The 17,514-nt window shown below is 56.0% G+C and overlaps 1 protein-coding gene across 1 annotated transcript; it reads left to right on the forward strand.

The window, feature by feature from the left end:
• The first annotated feature begins 410 nt into the window (after window positions 1-410).
• RTN4RL2 (reticulon 4 receptor like 2) lies at window positions 411-12,998 on the forward strand. The gene is made up of 2 exons (XM_029209289.1): window positions 411-3,279; window positions 10,243-12,998. Exons 1-2 carry the CDS (start codon window positions 2,824-2,826, stop codon window positions 10,990-10,992), a joined length of 1,206 nt encoding a protein of 401 aa, XP_029065122.1. The 5' UTR covers window positions 411-2,823; the 3' UTR covers window positions 10,993-12,998.
• The last annotated feature ends 4,516 nt before the right edge of the window (window positions 12,999-17,514 follow it).

Raw genomic sequence — 17,514 nt, forward strand, 5'->3', positions numbered from 1 at the left:
AGAGCAATCCGGAGCCCCACCTGCCCCTCCTCCTCGCTTGCTTCCAGTGAGAGCCGCAGCCTGAATTATGGATGAGGCTCCTTGGGTTACAGCTGCTTTGCACGGCAGCAGCGAGGACCAGAAATGGCAACAGAGTCACTGTTACGCAGCAGCTGTCACAGAGGGGCCCCCGCTCAGGGTCCCCCCTCAAGGAGCCCGCAGGGAGCGCCATCTCGGCCTTGGGGAGGTGGGCCATGACGGGGGGGAGATATGGGGGCAAGAGGGAGGGGATGTGGGGAAATAAGAGAGAAGCCCCCTAAAGAGGGCAAGCAGGGGGCCAGGGAATTGTGGGCTAGAGGAATGAGTGGGGCCCCTGCCAGCCCCTGCTGAGCTCGGCCTCCAGGCTGGAAGAGACCCTGGTGCCAGGGGACCGCCTCCTGACTCCGGAGCCCTCTGGGATCACGTGTCCTTCCCTCTGTCTCTCCTGGGTTAACAGTTGGCCCTAGAGGCTGAGGAAAGAGCTCCATAATCCTTGGAGGGCTGGCAGCCTTCTGAATGAACACCCTGTGAGCTTGAGGATAAGGGGTGGGATTAAGGGATCAGAGAGGGATTTGGCTTTCTCTGGTGTCAAGTCCTTGGGGAAGCGAGCTCAGAGGGTGACTCCACCAGGAAGGGAAGTGCTCTGGCCAGTCATCAGGAGACTCCTTTCTAGTCCTTGCCCTGCCAATCACGTTGCTGTGTGACCTTGGGCAAGTCACTTTCCCTCTCTGAGCCCCAGCCATCACCTCAGTAGAACCAGAGCTTGAACCAGATGAACCCGGAGGATTTTCCACCTCCAAGATCTCCTGTTCTAAGCCTCAAACCTCAGCCCTCCTGAAACCCACCCAGGGCTCCCTACAGGGCTCTCGCACCCCGCCCCTGCCTGGTTGGGTTGAGGGGTGAGAGACATGCTCTTCCACCCAATGTGGAAAAACTCGGGAGGAGAAAGTAATCGTGAAACGCCGCACGGGGGAGGGGTGAGAAGGGCCGAGAAACGCGGAGGTGGTGTGAACGAAGGGAACAGCAGCCGCTGTGTCACCGAGTATTACATCACACCCAGCCTACACACGCACGGGGCCCGGCACTCACACACACGCGGAGGACCACCGGCACACGCTTGCGCGCAGCGGCGCGGGGAGGGGCCGGGACGCTCGCCGTGGGCCGGGTGGCGTGGCGCCGGGGTCCCCACCCTGCGCCTTTGCGCTCCCCCGCGGGAGGAGGCACAGCCCAGCTTCCGTGATGTCCGCGCCACACGCGGGGCCTGTCGGTGCCATGTGCCCACCCCGGGCTCAGCAGCACTTCATGTAGAGGGCACCCGTCTCCCACGCGCATTCACACACAGCAACCTCTGACACCGGGCGTCAGTGAAAGTCACGGAGCCCTCAGGGTCTGCCCTGAGGACCCAGGATCTCAGGTCCTCGGGTCCAAGGGCAAAGGTCTTCCACTGCCTTCGCAGGCCATAGCACACCGTTTGGAGCAGAAGGTGCTCATTCCATGTGTGCCCAGAGAATGACCGCCGGGCTTTTGGAGTGCAAAACCCGCCAGATGAAAATCCCGAGACTCATCCGGAAGTCATGATAAAGGGCAGAGGTCAAGCTAGTTCCAGCCCAGAACCTGCATCAGCTACCCTGAGGGTCAGAAGGCCAGGGGACAGGGATGGATGAGGGGCCCCAGAGCCCCTGCTATAGCTCAGGGATACGGAGGCCTAGACACGGCTCTTTAGCCCCCAGGCCCTCGGGCCTCCCTGGGCCTGCCTCTCCATCTATATCACAAGAAGGCTGGATCACGGCCCACCTTCAAAAGTTACTTTGAAAAAAAATTATTGTTATGTTTTGGCCGCACCAAGTGGGATCATAGTTCCTCAGGGATCAAACCAGTGCCCCCTTCAGCGGAAGCGCAGAGTCTTAACCACTGGACCGCCAAGGAAGTCCTGAAAAAGAATTTTTAAGTGACTTTGAATGAGAAGAGCCTGGGGTGTAAAATGCAGATTCCTGGGCTGTTCCCCCAGGGATGCGGATTCTGCACAGGCAGGGCCCAGGAAGCAGCATTCTTTCCAGGACCCTCTGATGCTTCTGCTGCAGGTGGCTGGAGACCCCCTGTCCCGTGGTTCCTAAGATCCCTTCCAGTGTGGAGAGATGAGGGAGGAGGGCTGTGCTCACCAGTGGGCCAGCAAGACCAGACCCCGGAGGCAGCCACAGGGCGATTTTACATGGGCCTTAGATTCACAGAGGGTCTCAATTTAGTGCCACCTGTTCTCAAATGGAGTCAATTTTGCTCCCCAGGTGATACTTGGCGACGTCTGGAGACATTTCGGTTATCATAGGTTATCATAACGGCAGGGGGAGGGGTGTTACACATCTAATGGATAGAGGACAGGGATGCTGCTAAACACCCCTATATAGGACATCGTTGTACAGGACTGCCTCCAACAAAGCACTGTCCAGCCCAAGTCTCAAGACCAAAGTCATGGTCAAACCTACCACAGTGAAAACAGGAATGAAAGTAGACGCTCACTCATCAAACAACTTTCAACCTATCACAGTGCTTCCTACAATGTCCTCTTGGCATTTCTTTATTCTTTAATATACCAGGAGCCTCCAAAAGCGGAAGTGGCCACGGCCTCTCGCGACTCTGAGGTTGCACCCAGAACCCCCCACCCAAGCTAGAAATGAAAGGCTCTCAGCAAGGGTCGCCTTAGGGGTGGGTGGGCCCGGCCCCTGGCTGGCACTCCCACGCTCGCAGCCCGCCCAGAGAGATCTCCCCCGCGCCCTCCCCGCAGGTCCCGCCCCGGCCTGCCTCCTGCTGATGCTCCTGGCCCTGCCCCCAGCTGCCCCCAGCTGCCCCATGCTCTGTACCTGCTACTCGTCCCCGCCCACCGTGAGCTGCCAGGCCAACAACTTCTCGTCGGTGCCGCTGTCCCTGCCGCCCAGCACGCAGCGCCTATTCCTGCAGAACAACCTCATCCGCACGCTGCGGCCCGGCACCTTCGGGCCTAACCTGCTCACTCTGTGGCTCTTCTCCAACAACCTCTCCGCCATCTATCCGGGCACCTTCCGCCACCTGCAGGCCCTCGAGGAGCTGGACCTCGGCGACAACCGGCACCTGCGCTCTCTGGAGCCCGACACCTTCCAGGGCCTGGAGCGGCTGCAGTCGCTACATCTGTACCGCTGTCAGCTCAGCAGCCTGCCGGGCAACATCTTCCGCGGCCTGGTCAGCCTGCAGTACCTCTACCTCCAGGAAAACAGCCTGCTCCACCTACAGGTGAGCTGGCCCTAGCCCGGCGCGCGCGCGCGCGCGCGCACACACACACACACACACACACACACACACACAAACACACACAGGCACACATAGGCACACATAGTCCTCTTCTGCTTCCCTCTCTCCCTAGGGCCTCTCGGCCCCTCTGTCCCTGCTCACCCTTCCCGCCTCTGTCTCAGCACCTCTCTCTATTTCTCTGTGCCTTTCCTAGGTTTCTGTCCCTCCCACTTTCTCCAGGGGCTTTTCTTTATTTTGTCTCCTGCATCTTTCTCTGTCACTAATACCCCACCCCCCATCTGACTGCCTCTGTCTGTCTGTCTCTCCCTTTCTGTCCCTATCTGTCTCGCTCACTAACTTGCCTCCCCCATCTGTCTCCCTCTGCCTCTTCTGTCTGTCTCCCTTCACACGCCCACTCCACACACACACCCCCATGTCTGTCTGGGTGTATGTGTGTGTGTCTTTCTGTGATCTCTCCTTTCCCCCTTGTTTGCCTTCCAGGGACTCTGCCTTTCCCCAGGCAGCCCAGCCCAAAGGGCTTCGTGGCTGCTCTTCTCACCCACCCCCATGCCCTCCCGCAACACGGGGAGGTAAGCAAGAGGGCGGAGCCACTGCAACCGGTATCCCATAGAAGGTCCCACCTCTCTCCACCTCACTGGGTCGTGGGACAAGGGGAAACCCTACCCTTTCTAGATTCCGTTCCCCAAACCTACCCCCCAAATCTGTTGTCTCCGTGCAACGGGTGAAGGGAAGAAGGGGTAAAGAGCTGTTAAGCAGCTGGAAAACGGATGCTCTGAAAACGGAAGGAATAACAGTAATTGCTATTGTTATTATTGATCTAAATATTGGTTATTATCGTCGTTATGCTGACTGTTTGACAGTCAAATCCTCCCATTCTATTTCCCCAGGAAGCAATAACACACCCTCCAAGCCACTCTGGGAGAAAATTCTCCCTTGGCTACACAACCTCTGGATATCCAAACTCTCCTCTCTCCCCACACCAACCTGGAAGGCACTTCCTCCTCCCCGTCCCAGGCTGAGGCCTAACTGGTGGATTTGATGCTGATAATTATAACAACAACAATAGCAATAATAATTTAACATTTATTGAGCACCCAGAATGTGCCTGGTGCTGAGCAAAGGGCAGCGAACAAACCAGACGAAACTCCTGCCTTCGCAGAGAGCATTCTAGTGGCGGGGAGAGACAAGACGTATCGTGTACAGTATGTTGGGAAAATATGTTGTGTGTTATTATTATTGCATAAGTAACGATAATAATAGCCCACTAGCACTTAGCAGGCACACTGTCCGTCAGGCGCTGTGCTAAGGACTTTACAGGTATCAACTCTGCCATTTACAAGTGTGTGGCATTTTTTAACCTCCCTGAGCCTCAGTTTTTCCATCTGTAAAATGGAGGTAGCCATAGCACCCACCTTCTAGGGATTTTATAAGTGTCAAGTGCATGAATAATTTGGAAAGCACTTGGAACAGCACTTGGCATACGGTGGGCACGCTATAAATGCTTGTTACGATACTATTTTCAAAAGAGAAACAAGCCTCATTTAACACTGGTCTCAGTGAAATGGCCCATCTTGGACCCTATCCTGAAGATATGGGTCAACTTCAAGGATTATGCTGAGACCATGGGTGGGTCCCAGAACACTCCCTCCTCTTTCTTCTTCCTAACTTTGCACCTCACGGTTTCCGAAGTGTGCTCAGTCACCTCATTTCTACAGCCCTGTTGGGAGATTGTTTATACTCCCTTACGGATGAGGAAGCTGAGACCAAGGGCCCCAAAGTCTCTTAAATCATCGTCCGTGTGCCTGGGGGCTTAACGTGTTCTCAGTGTCACGTCAAACCTGGCAGTAGGGATGGTTAGGGGCAGTAGGGACAGAAAATGAAGTTTCTGAGGCCACACAACCAGGAAGAGCTGGTGGCACTTCAGCCTTCGTAGTCTGATGACACTTCAGGCCGTTTTTATCATTCAGAACTCTCCACTGGGGGCTGACCAGGTGCAGGGGGAATGGTACTCAGAAGGACAGCAGAGCAGGCTCATTTTTGAACGCACATATGCTTTGTTTTGGTTTGCTTTTGGCTCCACTGCGCAGCATGTGGGGTCTTAGTTCCCTGACCGGGGATCAAACCCACGCCCGCTGCAATGGAGCGCGGAATCTGAACCTCTACACCACCAGGGAAGTCCCTGAAAGCACCTGCTTTGGAGTCTGCCAGACCTAAGTTCAAATCCTGGCTCCTATACGGCTCTGGACAAATTACTCATTAAAAATTACTCTTTCCATTGCCATTTCCTCATCTGTAAAATGGCAATCATGATAGTAATTAACAATAATACTTACCTAAGAAGTTTTGTAAGGATTAAAGTTTAGCACAGGGCCACATCAATATATGGGCGCTGTCATTATTATTGTTAATTATTACCAGTAGCACAACAACCACTACTACTGAGATCCTGACCTCCTTATCAACATATATTAGTTGTTCAGGTTAGGAATCTGGGGTCAGCAGGCCTGAGTTTGAATCCCTGCTCTGCTATTTTCTGACTTATTTAACGTTAGACAAGTTGCTGCCCCCTCTGAACCTCAGTTTTCTTATCTTTAAGATGGGAATAATAAAAATAATACCTTCCATAAAGAATGGCTGTAAAGAGTAAGTGAGTTCAAAAAAAAAAAAAAAGAGTCAATGAGTTTGTATATAAATCACATAGTTAAGTGCTGAATAAATTTTGTCGTCATTACCTGATCCTCCATCACAAATGGCAGCCAGGGCCTGGGGTCAGGAAAGACCTGGGCAAGGTCAGTGGACACTGACCTCGAGTGGACACTGGGGTCTTCTGAAATGGGAAGTGTTGGTTCTGCACACCCCTGGCATGAATGGTAGGAGGCATCATGGGAAGGAAACATCTTCACAGCTGGTCCTATATAGAAGAGAAAGAAAGAGACAGCCTCTGCCTGTGAACTGCCTGGAGAAACCAGGCTGGGAGATGTCACAGGCAGGTGCGGAAGCACGCGGGCCGGGCTGAGATCCGCAGAGCGCAGGTGTGACCCAAGATGCCACCGGGTCTGCCCCGAGAGGAGAGATCTGGAGGAGGCAGGAGGACCACAGCTTTTCAGGATAAGGAAGGTAGAAATGGGAATGGGGTAGAGTGGAGGTTCTCACAGACTGTGCGCTGTAGGCCAGGCACTGTGCCAGGTGCGTTCATCACAGATTCTTACTGAGCATCTACTATATGCCAGGCAGTGTTCTGGGTGCCAGGGATTCAGAAGTGAACAAAAACTGTGTCCCTGCTCTTCTGGAGCATATTTCCTACTGGAGTGGAACCAGAAGATGGAGGCACCTCTCTTCTAATTGTTAGAGCAGCCTGCACGGCGTAAAAGCGCAGTCTTTACATTCAGGCAGATCTGATTTGCTCTGTGGCTTTGGGCAAGTTACTTAACCCCTCTGAGTCTCAGTAGACCCATCTGTGAAATGGAAAAAAATGACCTGTAACTCAGGGGTTCGTTGTGAGGATTAAAGGAGATGCTGCTTGAAAGGGGTTTAGTGTTTCCAGTCCAGAGTAAGCATCATTTCCCCCATTCAATGGCTGAGGACACTGAGGCTCGGAGAAGTTAAGGCGCCCACCCAAGGTCACCCAGCTCGTAAAGGGCACAGCCTAGAATTAGCCCAGGTCTGTCTGACTCCAAAGTGCAACCGTTCAGAGCTCTGTCTCCGGAGTTCACGTCTGCCTTCCACTACATACTGGCTCTTGAACTCTAGGCCAGTCACTTGCCTTCTCTGAGCCTCCCTCTCCTAACCTCTGAAAGGGGGAGAATACTACTATCCGCTTCACGGGGCTTCCCTGGCGGTCCAGTGGTTAAGACTCCGCGCTCCCAATGCAGGGGGCATGGGTTCGATCCCTGGTCAGGGAACTAAGATCCACATGCGCAGCCAAAAAAAAAAAAAGATTATCTGCTTCATGGGGCTGTGATGATTCGGTTACTACATGGGATCTGTGCAGCACGGAGCCTGGCACATGGCAAGAGCTCGGTTAGCCAGCTGCTGACGCAAACGATGGCGATGATACCCAGCGTAGATCGCCGAGCGCTGTGAGTGGGGTGCCTGGCGTGGAGCAGACACTCAGTACAGCTTTCCTGAATGAATGAGGTACATTCCAGGACTCACTTGCTCATTAATATCAGATGGGGATGGATCTTAATGATCAACGATCTCAAGTCCCTTGTTTCACAGATGAAAAAAAAACGGAGGCTCAGAGAGGTGCCCGGAGCTGCTCAAGGTCACAAAGCCCAGCAGCTCATTTGACCAGTGCCAGAGACTGGATGGGAGGCTGGAGGAAGGCAAGGTTAAGAACAGGATGCTGTCCAGGGAAGGGGGCAGGGATGCTGCGTTGAGGTTCCAAATGGCTTCCGAGAGCTGTGAACCGGCAAGGGGGAGGTGAGGGAAATGTGGTTTTCAAAATGGAAGAGGATGACTTTAACAGACACTCTCTGCCCAGACGGAGGGCGTGATAGGGAGTGTGGTGGGGGAGGGGGAAGGCTGTGAAGGTCAAGAGTTTATTAATGCACAGAGAACCATTTTAGAGGAAGGACCCGATCTGAGACCTGCAGCCTAGGAAGTGACAACAGGATCTGGCCACGGCGTGGATGGGGGTTGGGGGAATGGACCCCCAGGCTGAGGCTCAGAGCAGGAGGGGCAGGACTTTTGCCAGGGGAAGGAGAAGGAGATTGGAATCAAGGAATCCTGTAACCCCAAAACTGGGGCTGTAGGTCAAAGGTGCCTGAATTCCCTAGCATCTCTGAACTTTCGGTCTTCCCTTCCTGACTTCCAGAAGTCCCCAAAGTGCCAATTGCCTCTGCTCCCTCTATACCCCACCCCACCCCACATGTATCCTTTGACCAGGTACCTCTGGGTGTGTCCTACTCTTGCTGACACTCCATTAAAAAGAGAAACCCTAATTAGGTGTTTGAGTGGAAGGGATTCAGCCCACTCCCTGGGGGGGCCAAGAAGAAAAGGACAAGGACACCAGGCCACGCTGGGCCGGGCTGAGGCCACGGACGTGCGGGGAGCCCTCCGCTGGAGACCTGAGCTGGGCATGGGACCGTGGCAGCAGGAGGTGGAGAAAGCTGGTGTCACAGGCAGCCGAGAAGGTTGAGGGGGACGGATCTCAATGTGGCCAAGAGGAGGGTTCTTGGCAGGCTCAGTTCCTGTAGCAGAGAGGGCGGAAGCCAGATGGGAGGGGGCGAGAAAATGCAGGAGCACAGGAAGGCGGAGGCTGTGAGTGTGGGCTGGGAGTCAATGCCCTCCCCCCACCTGAGAGCCTGAGACCAGGCTCCTGGGTGAGGTGGGGGGATCATCTCCCCAGACAGGGAAGGGTGGGAGGGGCACCGCCAGGAAACAGGAATCCAGGGTGAGCTGGCTTGAGCACAGAGGATGCCCCTGTCCCCCAGAACCAGACCCCCCTGGGTCTGCTGACCACAGTGATGTCCTCCACAAGAGGGGAGGACCTCAGTACTGGGGCTCTGGTCCCCTCCGTGGCAAGGCCTTCATCTCTCTGAGTCTCAGCACTCTCCTCTGCGAAAACGTAGGCTAGGCTGGTGCGCCCAAGAGCGCTAACTCCCAAATCTGGTTGGCCATCACCAATACCTTAAAATGCAGCGCCAGCCCCCTGCTCTCTCCCCTCCGTGGAGCATACCCACTCCTCCACTCCCCTGAACCACAGTTCAAGTCCCTTCCAGCACTAATATGGTCTGATTCAGAGACTCCCCAGCCTTGGGCAGGTGGGACAGCCCCTCTAAGGGGACAGTGATGCAGGGCATGGGGCAGCAGTCTTCCTTCCCCTCCCCTGCTGCCTCTGTGGGGTGGAGCTGATATGGTCCCCTTAATGTCCCAGCCCAGTAGCAGAACTTTGGGGTCCCAGGAAGCTCTTCTATTAGAGGAAAATGGATGGGACCTAATTCTAACTAAGACACTATTGTCATAATAACCACCATTTATTGATGGTGGTCTGTGTGCCCACCGGGTACGGCATCCTTACAGGATCTCATCTAACCCTCCCTCAGCCTGCTGAAAGAGTTGTTCTCTGAGTTACACACACTGAGGAAACTGAGGCTCAATAAGGCTAAATAACTTGCCCAAAGTAACGCAGCTGGGAAGAGGGCAAGCTGGATTTGAGCCGGGGCTCTGCTGACTCCTGAGCCTGTGGGCTTCATCACTGGACCGAACCCCAATGTGCCAGGCCCTGTGCCCGACACTTCACCCATCTGATAGGTATGGGGATTGTCTTCTTTAATCCTCAAAACAAACCCAGGGGGAGGTACACTCACCTCCATTTTAATGACGAGGAAACAGATTGCTGGCTTGGCCAAGTTCACAATAATGGCTAACTCATAGAATGCCCACCACATGTATTAACACATGTTGTTTCATTTCATCTCCACATGTTACAGGTGAAGAAACTGAGTCATAAGGATACTGAGTGACTCGCTCAAGTGTCAGTTAATAAGGCCAGGATTTGAAAGTCAGGGAGTCTGAAAGTCTGCATACTTAGCCAAGTCAGAGGTTCTCATTCTCCAAGTGTGGTCCTCCCACCAGCAGCATCAGTACCACCTGGGAACTTGTAAAGACGTGCAGAATCCCCCCCCCCGCCCCCGCGCCCACCCCTACCCCCGCTCCAAGACCTGCTGAATCAGAAACCCTGCGGGCAGGGCTCAGGGATCTGCAGGGGATTCTGATGCACCCCCAAAATTTTAAGAACTATATTGCGTTTCTCACATTAACCTCTAAATAGGTTAGAGGAGGCAGGATTAGAACCCAGGACTCTATGAATCAGAAGGTCAAACCCCTTCTGTTCTACCACAATGCTCCCCTTCTTTCCCAGATTTCTTTGGTGCCTGTCTCAGAACCACTCACCACTCTTCTTCTCTCCCCTCCGCCCTCCCCCCCGCCCCCCGCCAGGATGACCTGTTCGCGGACCTGGCCAACCTGAGCCACCTCTTCCTCCACGGGAACCGCCTGCGGCTGCTCACGGAGCACGTGTTCCGCGGCCTGGGCAGTCTGGACCGGCTGCTGCTGCACGGGAACCGGCTGCAGGGCGTGCACCGCGCGGCCTTCCGCGGCCTCAGCCGCCTCACCATCCTCTACCTGTTCAACAACAGCCTGGCCTCGCTGCCGGGCGAGGCGCTCGCTGACCTGCCGGCGCTGGAGTTCCTGCGGCTCAACGCCAACCCCTGGGCGTGCGACTGCCGCGCGCGGCCGCTCTGGGCCTGGTTCCAGCGCGCGCGCGTGTCCAGCTCCGACGTGACGTGCGCCACGCCCCCGGAGCGCCAGGGCCGCGACCTGCGCTCCCTCCGCGAGGCCGACTTCCAGGCCTGCCCGCCCGCCGTGCCCACGCGGCCCGGCAGCCGCGCCCGCGGCAACAGCTCGTCCAACCACCTGTACGGGGTGGCCGAGGCCGGGGCGCCCCCCGCCGACCCCTCCACCCTCTACCGAGACCTGCCAGCCGAAGACCCGCGGGGGCGCCAGGGCGGGGACGCCCCCACCGAGGACGACTACTGGGAGAGCTACGGGGGCGAGGACCAGCGGGGCGAGCAGACGTGCCCCGGCGCTGCCTGCCAGGCGACCCCGGACTCCCGCGGCCCCGCGCTCTCGGCCGGGCTCCCCACCCCTCTGCTTTGCGTCTTGCTCCTGGTCCCCCACCACCTCTGACTGCGGTGCTGAGACTGAAGAGGCCGGTGTGTCTCGCTCCCCCTCTTCCCTCATCCCCATCCCCATCTGCGGCTCCGGCCCAGTCCCCGCCCTCTGGCCCTGCGGCCTTGCTGCCTTCTTTCCGCTCCCAGCTCCTCTCTTCCCCTGGGACCAGGCCACCTCTCCCTGCCTCCCAGGCTGCTGGCTTATGGCAGCCCCAGGAGGACACATCTGGTGGCTCAGCCCTGTTCTCCCCAACTCTGGCCGTTAACCCGTTCCCATCCCAAGGCTGGGGTGGGCACCCCAGGCAGCCGCTGACCACTTCTCCCAGTGCCCACAGTGGACTCGGGGGGGGGGGGGGGCTTTGTCTGCAGAGCATCTTCCACCAGCAGAGCCTTTGGAAGCTCCCGGGAAGGGAGCCCTGCCCAGGAGCCCTTTGGAGGGATGCTTCAGTCGGGGCCAGGCCAACCCTAGGCCCCTGCTTATCCTAGCACCCCTCAACCTCCCGACACTGGAGAAATACTTTTCTCCTGTCTACCTTGGACACTTTTTAGGGTGCCTGGAGAGAGCTTTCCTCTCCACCATGGCCCCTGTGTGGTGAAGATCAACAGAAGTTGTTTGGGAAAAAAAAAAATTTATTAAAAAATTCTATTATTTTATCTTCTGTAAGATTTGTTGGCTCAGGTCCTCAAAAGTGGGAGGAGGGCTTAGAACCATCAGGCTTTCAGGGCCAGGAGGGTTACAAAAAGGGGAACCATTTCATGCTATCCAAGTGCTTCTTGCTGTTTTCCCATGACAAGAAGCTGAAGCCTCAGGAACAGGGTTGTGACCCTGGAGTCCCAGGCAGGACAGGTGAAATCTGATAGCCAGGAGTGGGTGCTAATGGCACCTCACCTCCTCATTTGTCCAGGAGAAGCAGCTACAGACGACCCTGAGTTGTCTATGCCTGAGGAGCTAAGCCTGGGGAAGGCCTCCAGCCTGGCTAACCATTCTCTCTGAGGCTCTGTTCCTTCAGGAAGGGAGAGCAGTTCCCTCTTTCCCCTGCAACGAGGAGTAACATGGACAGCCGTGGTCACAGCCAGCCCAAACATGACTTTGGGTAAATCTGAGAAAGGCACCTCTTCCTCAGGGGAACCCAGCCCCATACCACAGCAAACAGAGCATAAGGCTCACACTTGCCCCCTCACCTGATTGCCCTTGTGCAGTGTACAGCCTGCACAGCTGTACACAGCAACCTTGTAGACAGATGGTCTCTTTCCCTTGGCTCCTGTGAGGTAGAAGTCATCAGGGAGGAATCAGGTCAGAGAAGCAGTTCTCCAAGCAGGTCAGAGGAGAAATCAAGGGGCTAGGGTGATAAGAGGGACAAGAATCCCAAGCTGGGGTGTCTTGCTGGCTTGAGGTATGATCAGAAGCTTCATCTTTCCAGTGTGTGGAGGAGAGGCTGGGGAAAGGGAAGAGCCCTGGCTAAGAAGGACTTGGTTGAGTCTCATCCAACAGAAGCAACTGGGGAGACATTTGATGGTTTAAATTTAGGGTTAAAAAAATCTAACTTGGGATCTGGGGATGGAAAGAGACGGTACCTGGGTGCCAGGGCTCAAGGATGCTGAGATTCTGTGGCCCTGGCCAGACAAGTCAGAAGGATAGTGGGAAGAGGAGGCAGAAACGGGACAGAGTGAACATCTAAGGCCTGAAGCCAGTGGACTTTGGATAAAGATGTGGGGTTGGGGTAGGGGGATAGTGCCCCCCAAGTCTGGGGTCTCATGGGGGCCTGTGTCAGGCTGGCTTTGAGGAGACTAATGAGGGGGCCTAGGGGGCCAGCCAGGCAAGAGCTCTGAAGGAGGGATTGCTGGGGCCTGGGCAGGGCGAGGAGGGAAGATGCTGGGAACTCAGAAGCAGGCAGTCCAGGTCACAGAATTTTCGTTGTGAAATATTCATGGGCCTTTGGTCCAGATGCTATTTCAGAGCAGTGAAAGCAAGAGGAGTGTGTGAGCCTCAGGAAGAAGCCTACAGCAATGCCACTTTCCCCCACCCCCGCCCAGACAGACCCACGGACGCCCATCACGTGCACACCCACACTCACACGCTCTCTCACACACACTAACACAGAGCGGAGCTAGAGAGCATGTGCAGGCATGCCAACACCCACGGGCCCCACAAACAGGAGGATGCACCCCCAAATACTGACATGCGTGTGCAGCTGCTCACATGGGTCCCCACCCATGAGATGTCACACACGCAGACCCCGGCCTCTCCAGACAACCCAGACTGATAACCCTGAGCCACACACCCTGAAATAGGAGGGACTTTCAAGGCCATCCAGTCCAACCCCCACCGATGCTCTGAGAGGGGCAACGGAGGCCCAGAGAGGGGAAGTGATGTGTCCACGACTTCCCAGCCCTGAAAGGAGCAAAACTCCCCCACCTGCTGCATGCTGAGTGCACACCCACACGCTGAGTTCTCTCTGCCGCCAGTGGCAGCTAACTCCTCCCTTCCTTAATGTCCTGCCTCTGCTCGCTCACCCAGTCCCCCTCGCAGGCCCCATCCAGCCCTTCTTTCCATTCCTCCTGCTACCTCCCTGCTTCATCTCCTCATTACCTCATGCCTAGAATATAGAAGAAAATAGCAATAACCTCCTCTCTGGTTTTCCTCCATTCACTCTCTCTCTCCCTCCCACTCACTGGCCCCTGTTGGCCAGATTCAGCTGACCAACATTTGCATTATGTCATTCTGTTACTCAGGGACTTACAATGGCTCCCCGTTGCCTACGGGTTAAAGATAAAACACCTTAGCAAAGCATCAAAGATCCTTTAGAGTCTGGTCCCAACTGCCTTTCTAGCTTTCTCTCTCGTGGCCTCCTCCCAAACCTTCACTCCAGCTAGAAAGATTGTATCATGCTGGCCATCAGTTACCATGTACTTGAAACCCACAAACCTACTTTGAACCCTCCCCAAAATTCCTCAATCTCCCCCAGACTAGGAGCCCTCTCCCCCTGTCCTCAGATGACAGACTCCAGAGCCCTTCCCCAAGGCCAAAACTGCATCTCCGGGACCTTATCCATGGGGTTCTTTTCCCGTCCTTCAAAGCTTCGGTAGAGGCTCAGGCTAGGGCTCCCTCATAGGAGATAGCTGCCCTCCACTGGCCACCTCGGGTATCACAGCCAGGCTGAGTTACCCTAAACTGAGAGTATCTGTCTGGGGAGAGGAATAGAAGGACGCCAGATGACAAGGTTTATAAGCCCTGAAACCTCTAAGGTTCTTACACTCAGAGTGGGGGGAGGGTTCTCAGCCCTGCTTTCTCAGCTGCTGGCTTCTGACTTTAGCTCCCTAATCCATGAGAGAACCTCCCTCCTGTGAAATACGGACTCGGGGGCTCCCAGGACACTGCTGAAGGGAAATTTGCCCACCAGGATCTGAGAGGCCACCAGGCCAGGGACAGTCCAGGTGGCAGACCCAAGGTCCAACTGGGGTCAGGTTTCTGAATGAATTTTTAATGCTTCCAGCCAGACTTGTCAGATGTTCCGAAACCTGAGCATCTCCTTTCATCTCTGTACATGATGCCCTTCCCCACCCCCACTGCCCTGGGGGGAGGGGGAGGGAGGGCAGGGAGGGGAGGCCTGGGTCAGCTACCCAGCAGCCTCTTGAGAAATGATTTGGGGGAAATAGAAGGGTGAATGACCTATCTATTTTCCCACTTACTGTGTGACCTTGAGCAAGTCACTTAACCTCTCTGAACATCCCTTTTTTGTTTTGCATGTATAACCTGGGGGCAATAGCCCCTGCCTAAATTGAGCTGTTGTGGGGGGTAAGTGCAATAGCCCGTGGAAAGGTGGCCTATATGTTTGCTGTCACCCTTATCTTTCCTCAAGCCCTGCCTCCCTCCTGTTTTCTTCCTACCCCAGAGATAGGTGCTTTGCCTCTTTCTTTTGGAGGTGGGGACTTTGGCTCTGCCCTTACTCCCTAAGATCCAAACTGCCTACCCCAAGATTCTTTGGCCTTAGAAACTTCAGATGAGGTGGGGGAAGGGAAGTGAGAGAGGAAGATGGATAGAGCAGCTGAGGCAGACGGGAGGGAAGAAGGTAGCAGAGAGAGGAAGGGTAAGACCCTGCTCAGAGAGAGGACAGCCAGGTGAGCCTCACTCTTTCTCTTTCTTTCTCCTTCCTCCCCCATCCCCCTTCCTCCCTTCCTTCCCTCCTTTCTGGCACCTTCTCCATCCCCTGGTACTCTCACACCGGAAGCAGAGATGGCCATACAGAGCAGAGGTGAGGTCAGGAGCATGGAGGAGGGGTGGGGGGCCGTTGATGAAGACTTGTCCAGTCTTTCCAGCCCACCAATTCCCTGCACAACGTTTCTGAAAATGAAGGTCTTTTATATCCGATGTAGGTGGGAAACTGCTAAGACGCAGATTCCTGAGCCCCTGAACCAGATCTCTAAGGGAGCCCTGGAATCTGCATTTTAACACGTAGGGGTGGGTTATGAAGCTCTCTAAAGGCTGAGAAACACCTCCTCAAAGGTGGGGTGGTCCTTGGGGGGCAGAGGGGAGAAAGCAAAGGAAGAAAAGTTAGATTCCCTCCCCTCCCCCACTCGGTGGAAGTTACAGACAATACTCTTGCAAGGAGAGTGATGCCAGGGATGGGGAAAAAGGATGGAGACAGATGGGGGCGGGGGGAGGCAGTGAATGTGACACCCAGGGTAAGCAGCCACAAGCGGAAACGGTCACTTGCACGTTGCCCCCACCTTCGTGGCGATCTGAGACCCTGAACTTCTGGTCCCGGGATGTGGAGACTCTGGAAGAGTCCCCTGTTTCTGGGGCGTAGGGTCAAGGAGGAGCCCTCATCTTCGGACACCAGCGGCCCTCCCCGGAGGTCCCACACAGCGATAAACAGATACACATCTACCCATCACTCCCCCGGCCGGAGCCTTCCTGCCCTCCCCTCGGGTCCAGCGTCCGTCAGACCTTCTCCCTCTATCGGCCCTCCCCAGCCCGCGTCCCAGCTCATCTGCATAAAGTTCCAATTAACACGTTTTCCCTCAGCTATTCACGATCCCTGAACTCGCTCCCGCCTCGGGAGCCCGCTTCCCGCCGCCCCCTCGCCCCTGCGAGTGTGGCCCCATTAATCCTTGCGACCCGGGCTGCTCCCTGCGGTCTGGACCCCGCCGGCTTGGCCCGCGCCGGGAGTCTAGGGGGTGAGGGGCGCGACCCAGGGGGACGGCGGGGTCTGCCGCAGGCCAGAGGCCGGGGCTCTCCGGGAAAAAAGGCAGGCGCTTGCCCGCCCCTCTTTCTGGGAAGAGACGGGGAGGGGGGCTTCTCCTGGGAGACTCGGGGCGTCGAAATTCCTCGTTCCTCATCCTGCGGCCCCCGCACCCCTCCTCCTCCCCGCCACGTACCCTCTCCCCTCCCCAGCCATCTGTTCCACTCGGCAGCGCCGCGGCAAACACGGCTGCAGCTCGCTTCCGCCCCTGCCCAGCCCCCTCCCCAAGCTCCCCACCCCGGGAACGGGGAGGGAGGAGACACCCCTCCCCCAGGAGGCCGAGATCTCTGCCTGCATCTCCCACCCGGTCCCACGCCCCAGCTGGGCAGGGGCAGAGTCGAGACTCCCTCCTCCAGCCTCGAGGGTCAGTGGGGCAGGGGATAACGCTTGAAAGGATGTTCGGCGAAGGAGGGCAGAGCAAGCCAGGGTAGGGGTCTGGAGATCGAGACCCAGGAAAGGGCAGACTAGTGGCTAAGGGGTGTATGTGGAGGGGTGTCGAGGTTCCCTTCCTGGCTCGCCGCCGGCTCCCACCCTCCTACCCCGTCCCAGCCGCAGCCACGCAGCGCCGCCTGCTGGGCACACCGAGCACCCGGCGCACACGCCTTGCTTCCTCCGCCCGCCCCACTTCTGTTCATCGCTTGTGATCAACTTCCACCAGACTGTAGGGAAAGTCAAGGTCTGGGACAGAGAGTGTAGTGGGACCAGGGTAAGGCCTCTGGGAGCCCGTCCAACCCGTTGGTGGGTGCCGTCCAGTTCTGGTTTCTATTTTGCGAAAAGGGCACAGTGTTGCAAGCCAGGAGTCTGGGCTCAGAGCAGCCAGGTTATCTGCTGTGCAACTTTGTCAAGTCTCCAGACCCCTCTGGTCATCTATAAAATGGGTGGGTCAGTCTGTTTTATCAACTCCTAAAGACAGTTTAAGACAAAGGGAGGGCTTATTTGTAATACTGTCTTCCAGGGCTAAAATTTGGGGGTTCTCCAAGGTTTTTTTTGGTGTGTGTGTGGCGGGGGGGAAGATAAGGCTTTTGTGGTTACTCTCAGCCCTGAGAGGGCAGCAGAAAGTTGAGCTCAGAATCTTGGGACCTCCTTTCTGCCGCTGATTGCCTTGGCAGACCTGTGGTTAGGACTCAGTGGTTAGAATGCCCAGGTACCAAGCTCAGCTCCACCACCTACCTACCAGCTGTGTGCCCTTGGGTCTCGTGCCTTAATCTGTCTGAGCTTTCCTCAATCTATGAAACAACCCGAAGACACCGACTTCTACAGTTAGGAAGAAATGAGATACCTGTGTAGCTAGGACA

This window comes from Monodon monoceros, unplaced genomic scaffold (assembly GCF_005190385.1).
Source record: "Monodon monoceros isolate NGI ecotype Baffin Bay Population unplaced genomic scaffold, NGI_Narwhal_1 Super_Scaffold_7, whole genome shotgun sequence".
Taxonomy (NCBI): Eukaryota; Metazoa; Chordata; class Mammalia; order Artiodactyla; family Monodontidae; genus Monodon; species Monodon monoceros.

Coding starts and splice junctions, on each gene's coding strand:
- RTN4RL2 (XM_029209289.1), top strand. CDS start 2,824: ATGCTCCTGGCCCTGCCCCCAGCTGCCCCCAGCTGCCCCATGCTCTGT. Junction 3,280..10,242: donor ACAGCCTGCTCCACCTACAG/GTGAGCTGGCCC, acceptor GCCCCCCGCCAG/GATGACCTGTTCGCGGACCT.